At 42.8% G+C, this 7,059-nt stretch overlaps 1 protein-coding gene across 1 annotated transcript; it reads left to right on the top strand.

Moving 5' to 3' along the window:
- The first annotated feature begins 465 nt into the window (after positions 1–465).
- On the top strand, positions 466–5,230 carry LOC147892462 (Actin-like ATPase superfamily protein). The gene is made up of 3 exons (XM_087387667.1): positions 466–1,134; positions 1,242–1,397; positions 4,651–5,230. The coding sequence occupies exons 1-3, from the start codon at positions 589–591 to the stop codon at positions 5,002–5,004; spliced, it is 1,056 nt and encodes a 351-aa protein (XP_087243793.1). The 5' UTR covers positions 466–588; the 3' UTR covers positions 5,005–5,230.
- The last annotated feature ends 1,829 nt before the right edge of the window (positions 5,231–7,059 follow it).

Below are 7,059 nucleotides of genomic sequence, written 5' to 3' on the forward strand. Positions count from 1 at the left end.
ATTGCCAAACCTCTTTCCATTTCTTATGTTTAGGTGGAAGTTGACTAATTTCTTTGGTAGGCATAGTTGGCTGCCAAATGTGGGCACCCACTTACCACAACCAGGCGAATTCAAGTAGAGTTTCAATCCTCCATTTAAAACTGTTGATAGTGCAATGTATACTAACTTTTTAAAAGATTCTTGTATGGGTGGTGCCTAAAGGGCAAGTGTTAGGGTGAGATGATGTATCTAATATCTGAGGCATTTAGAATGTTGGCCCTTTGGGCTTTTTTTTTTTTTTGGATAAGTGCCAAGAGCGCTCGCCGTGACCAAGATGGAGCAGTGAGGTGCCTGTGGGACTTGAATTCAAGACTGGCACTCAACAAAACCCTAACACACGGGCACTCAACAAAACCCTAAGAGACATGCACTTGCCAATTGGTTTTTTTTTGGGCTTGGATCCACACATACAAATACACACATCTACGCATACACAACACATGCACACAAAGTTCTTACAAGAAACCCAAAATTGGCCAAAGTGTCTATGATCTTTGAAGTCGGAAGTTGAAAGCCTCGTGAGTAGATAGAATCCCCCCCGTTGCCCCGATGATCGCCCTCGGTATTGAAGGTTCTGCGAACAAAATCGGGGTTGGAGTGGTGAAGCTTGATGGATCAATCCTTTCCAATCCTCGCCACACCTACATTACTCCCCCTGGCGAGGGTTTCCTTCCCCGAGAAACCGCTATCCATCACCAGCAACACATTCTGCCCCTTGTGCATGCTGCTCTCAAGGAAGCTAACATTTCTCCGGATGACCTCGATTGCATTTGCTACACCAAAGGCCCAGGCATGGGTGCCCCGCTACAAGCTCCAGCCATTGTCATAAGAATTCTCTCTCAGCTGTGGAAGAAACCTATAGTGGCTGTAAATCATTGTGTGGCCCATATTGAAATGGGACGGGTGGTTACTGCAGCTGCAGACCCGGTGGTTCTTTATGTAAGTGGCGGGAACACTCAGGTCATAGCCTACAGTGAGGGCAAGTATCGAATTTTTGGGGAGACAATTGATATTGCTGTGGGCAATTGCCTGGATAGATTTGCGAGGGTCTTGAAGATTTCAAACGACCCCAGCCCGGGTTACAACATAGAGCAGGTATGTTTGTATTTCTGGATTTATTTCGAAATATCATGTGCGTTTCTCCCCCCTACCTATGGTCATTGAGGGACTACTGATTGTTGACAGTTGACTCTTTAAATCAGCTTGCAAAAAAGGGAAGCAACTTCATAGAGCTTCCGTACGTGGTCAAAGGCATGGACGTGTCTTTCAGTGGGATTTTGAGCTTCATCGAGGCAGCTGCAATTCGGCAGCTAGAAGCAAATGAGTGCACTCCTGCGGACCTCTGCTTCTCTTTGCAGGTATTCTAATAGACTATCTTGCGGTTCAGATGTGATTAGTTTTTCTGTCCGTATTAAAAAATTCAAGCATATACATAGAGAAGATTAGATGTTGGAGGAGGAGACCTTGAAAAGCTGTGGTCCCACCATCTTGTATCGAGAAAGGGACTTCCCTAGTCTGGTCTGTCCATCCAGTAAACATAGTGTAAAAGAGAAACACGTAAAACCCCGACTTAACTGATTCAAGAAGGGAAGCGAGGTGTCTTTGTGCCGACCGGGTCCTGAATGTGTGGAACTATAAGAGTACCTCTATGACCTGGTTCCCCTCGTGATATTGAGCAGGACGAAGGGGCCTCATTGCTGTACTGGAAGGGGGTAATCTGTCTATTAGAGCCCTAAGCTCTCAAACCATATGCATCTATCTATGTGCATACCAACACCTTTGGTCACCCTGAGTTGCCAATGCTATGGATGAGGATAGGGCCAATTACGGTAGACTGCGCCGCCTCATAGTGCAAGAGCCATACTCCTTGGTAGAGATACGTGATAACCTGGAAAGCTGCATCAAGCTGTAGTGGGGATGCTCCAAACTCAGCCAGCACTACCTGATGTGGGGCTGAAGGCTTACTTCGGATCATCCGTGAAAGCATGAGAACTTGAAGCCTCTCAACTCGAGCCCAATCTGTCTTTGATAGGTCTGGAACCCAACAAGGGGTGCCATACATACCCACTGAGAGGACCAAAGAGTCAAAGAGAAGAGTCTTGTGGTCTAGGGATCCCAGGGATCCTGAAAGTGTGAGTGAAAGCATGGCCGCTCGAGTCTAACAAGTGCGGCATATCCCTTGCTCAGTTGGGCTTGTAGTGTTAGAGAAAAGAACCCTCAAATATATATATATATATATATATATATACGTACGTACGTACGTATGTGTGTAAAATCACACACTATATACATGTATATATATACATGTATACATGTATGTATATGCATGCATGCGTGTGTGTGTATATATATATATATATATATGTATATATACATACATGTATACATGTATATATACATGTATATACATATGTGTATATACATGTATGTATATATCTATCCTAAGAGGGAATCCCATCCATTAGAGAGATCTCTTCGATTGGATGAATGGACAGATGGTCACCCTTGAGGAGGTGCTCATTGAGGTAGTAGAAGCCCTTGTAGAGAAGCTGAATCTTCTTAAGATACCGATCAATAAATCAGGCGAGTACTTTGATAGAGTGCAACAAGGGACTCTCTATAATTTAGGATTGATACCAATGCGAGATGACACCAATTCTATAACCCCAATCACCTACCAAAACAAGATTGCCACCATGGATGTTTTTATCGAAGCTATGCTTATTTATTAATATAAAATATTGGCAAAAGTTTATCAACAATATTGGTAGGTTGTAATACAATTTTATATAATTTCTTTTGAATTTTTAAGTAAAAAATATAATTCCTAGGGAAACTTATATATATATATATATATATATATATAATATGGTGATACACAGCCGGGCGTATTTCTGGCAATATTGTTCGTCTGTTGATTTGTTGATAAATATGTGCATTGGATTATGGTGATACACAGCCGAGCGTATTTTTGGCATTTTGTTCGTCTGTTGATTTGTTTTGTGAGTTAGCTCCGCTGATGGCCTCGTGGATCGATCTTTACTTCTCTCTCTCGATTGGTGGCACCAGGCCTGTTTGGAATCACAAGCTCTCCTTTCCTATGCTAGAGTTCTTCTACCAGCCCACGGCTCACCGTGGAGATTTGAAGTTTTGGCATCAAGTTCGTAGGAGAGGCCTTCCGCTTGCTGATGTCCTCAAATCCCAGGGTGAGCAGATCTTGCCTGTCCAAGGGTCTCTTAGGGGAGAAGATGGTGGTGGGAGGGGCTTCCTCTTGTGCTAGTGGTGGCGTACCCTGTGCCTGCGTATTATGGTGGACAGGGATATCCACCTTACCCATCACCTGCCGTTCGCGGTCTACACCACTTTCTTGCTTTTCTTCATGAGCTGCTTACGCAGTGCAACATCTCCAGTGCCAATGAGGGCGGGCATGGGGTGGCTGGGACTAGAAGCGGCGCGAATATGATTGGAGACATGTCGGATGGCTACGATGGCAGACTTTGATGGGCGTGGTGGTGGTTGCGGAGTTTAGAGTGGTGAGGCCTTCCGTGCTGACGACCATTCCTGTTTTGTGGACAGATTTATGCCCTGTTTGTTTAATCGTCATCTTGTTTTTGCATATCAATGGCTTTTCTTTTGAAGTCTCTGCCCAATCTGTGGACTCCGTTTGTTTTTACGCGGCAGGTTCTCCGACTCCGTTCATGGGGCAGGCCTAATGAATTGTATTCATCTTGTATACATTTATGTCTCTGTGTGTGTGTATTGCAACCACGTCCACCGGTAACCCATCTAATGTGAAGTGCTCTTTGTGCATGGCTGCTTGGGATGTATTGAAGAGCATGACACGGGAGCGGGAGAGAGAGAGAGAGAGAGAGAGAGAGAGAGAGAGAGGAGATGATTGTATTAAAGTCCGCGGGTGGCCCTTCAGGATCTATGGGACTGGCGATCACAGTTAACTAATAGTGATCCCTTACATCCAGTGAGAGAGAACATTACAAACTTGTCATGTATCGAATACCTGTTGCGCTAGCTTGTGTGCTAGACCTAGAATCTTATTGCGATGTTCTAAAGTCTAAAATTAGGGGGGGAGAGAGAGAGAGAGAGAGAGAGAGAGAGAGAGAGAGAGAGAGAGAGACGAAATAGCAAACCCGAGGGAGCTGAAGGAGATAGTAGGACAGAAACCGAAAATAAGGAACATGAGGGAGCTGAAGGAGACAGTAGAACACAAGAAATTAGTTTTTTGGTTCTCAAGTTTGAATTTCTCTCATTATGCTCTTATATACAGGTGCACTAAATCATTCTATCTTTAGTTTCAGCTTAAAGTAAATAAACGAGGCAGCTTAAACTAGACAGTAGAACAACAGAAAACAGTAAAGTTTGCTTTTGGCTGTTTTTGGTTCTGTAGTTCGAGTTTCTCTCATTATCTTCTTATACGCAGGTGCACTAAATCATCTATCTTCAGTTTCCCCTATTGCAGGCTAAAGTAAATAAAGTTTCTGGCTTTGTCTACAGACTTATGGAGATGACACACGTGCTTATAAGGAGTTTGTACTTCTGATTTGGCTATCATATTGGAGAGTTTCTGATGTTAATAAATCCTTGGTTATGGTGCAGGAAACGGTGTTTGCCATGCTAGTTGAGATCACAGAAAGGGCAATGGCCCATTGTGAGAAGCAGGATGTTTTAATCGTTGGAGGTGTAGGCTGCAATTTGAGGCTTCAAGAGATGATGCAAACAATGTGTAGTGAGCGAGGGGGCAACCTTTTTGCAACAGATGATCGTTATTGTGTTGACAATGGAGCCATGATTGCTTACACTGGCTTGTTGGCCTATTCACATGGAATTTCCACTCCAATGAGTGAATCGACTTTCACACAACGATATAGGACTGATGAAGTATATGCTGCTTGGAGAGAGAATTTGTCCATCACTTCATCAGCAACAGAAGAGAATGGCAGTGCTGCATAATGTTTTACCAGTAGTTGCTGTGTAGTGCTGTTCCAGCAAAGCATACTTACCTATGAACAACTCTTTAAGGTTTGAAAGGGTTCTGACGTATATCGGCAAGATATGTTGTATGAAGATCATTATTGATATTGGTTTTTTTGTCCCCCTTAACCATCTGCTTATGCTCTGTTTGAGCTTTGTTACTGAACATTATTTCACTAGTCTAATTGCCATGGCTTTGAGACTTTGACTGGTTTCCATGTGAGCTCTTTTACTCTGGAGGTAGCTATATGCACAGTCTTGGTACTAGAATTTGTTGTGCACAAAGATATTGCCTTTACTTTTGTGGAGTTACATCAATTCAACATTTCTTGATGAATTGCAGGTCTGTGAAGCTCTTTTGTGAAACTACTACATTTCCAACGGATCCTTTTGGATAAGGGATCACAGTAAAAGAATTGTGTTTTCTTTCCTTGCTTATAATGATATCTCAACTCGAGGCAATCTGCTTTCTCCTTGACTAGCGTACCAAAAGTTCTATGCCCAACTTGCACCTCAAGGCTGCTAGCCCTGCCTGCGTTCTCTCCTGCCCTCCGTCCTTCTTCCACCCTCACACTCATCTTTTCCTCTTCTGTATGGCATCTCCTTTCTTCCTCCCCTGCCATCCTTTGAACCTTCATCCTTCGCCTTGCCCTTTTCAGCTTGTGTCAGCTGCTTGTTTTGCCTTATTTCTCCCTCTTTTTGCATAGCCCATCCTGAAGGCTGCTTGCTAGGACATGGGTTGGCTGTATGGCAACTTGGGCGGCTTCGAAATATTGCTTGGGGACCCCATGCCTTTCTGCCCCTCCGAGGCCATTTTTGGGCTTGATAGTCTTTGCAACAGTGGCACATTAAAGGATGGGACATTGAGTAATGTTACCTCTTGACAGGATCAAAAAGGCTTGGGACTAAGGTTATACTTCACTCTTAGGCATTAGTTTAGAGGTGCAAATAAAGGCCCATGAGGCGGCCTATTAAGTGAAGGTCCTCAAAGGACACATGGCACTAATATGAGGTCCCAAATGTCAAAACACTGGATTCAGGTCCCACAGGCTTGCAAAGGAGGCTGGTCTCAAGGCAAGGGACAAAAAGTCTGACAAGGTAGCTGTGAGAGCCAGCAATATGGAATAGAGCAATGGGGAAGCCTTGACTAGTATGTCTATGGAAGAGAGCCCTAATTTGTAGATGTGACATTGGTATTAGAGCCGAGAACCTTGACCTTTGTGGGAATGTGCCTATTGTATACGAAGTAATAAGAGGTAGAGTGCCGTGCGGCAAATTAATTTGTTAATTGTGAGTGGCTTTTGGATGGTGCATCAATTGACTAGTTTTTCATTTAAGTTTCTTAGCTTGGGCTTGGCAGTGAGTAGCGAAAATTGTCTCCTTTGTGAAAACAAGGCTTGATAATTCAAAGAGCTGAGCACAAGTAGGGACGAGTTCTTAAATAATAGTGGTGCAAATGAAGACATAATATTTGCATGGATTGCTCTTGCCTTTTGCTTCATAGGTTTTGCAAATTAAGGCTGTAAATATTGCTTTCTAGTGTGCAATGAACACCATGAAAAAATTTTGGAACACCATGAACGAATGTTGGATTGAAGGCTTGATGGGATAAGGTGATTAGGGGGGTTATACTTTTGGTGCGACCTGAACAAGTGTCATCAAAATTGCAGCATTTGGTCGAGAAGAAGTCATAGGGAAAAAGTGGATACATAGACAAGTCAAATTCAGCGAAGTAGTTCATGCACATATGCATGGATTACTAAGCTTTATATAAAATCACAATAAAAAAATAAATATCTTATGATGAGCTCTTTGATCAATTGCAAGCGGCTAAATATTTTACTAAACTTTATTTTATTTAAGATATAGAGTATCACCAAGTGCAGATTAGAGAAGATGTACTCAAACATCATAGTAGATGTGGGCATTATCAATTTAAAGCAATGTCATTCGGTTTAACTAATGCTCCGACAACATTTATAATACTTATGCATAGTGTCTTAAAGCGTTTAGAAAAAATTGTTATATTATTTC

This window comes from Dipteris shenzhenensis, chromosome 16 (assembly GCF_047967505.1).
Source record: "Dipteris shenzhenensis isolate YYH24624 ecotype China chromosome 16, Dip_SZ_1.0, whole genome shotgun sequence".
Lineage (NCBI taxonomy): Eukaryota > Viridiplantae > Streptophyta > Polypodiopsida > Gleicheniales > Dipteridaceae > Dipteris > Dipteris shenzhenensis.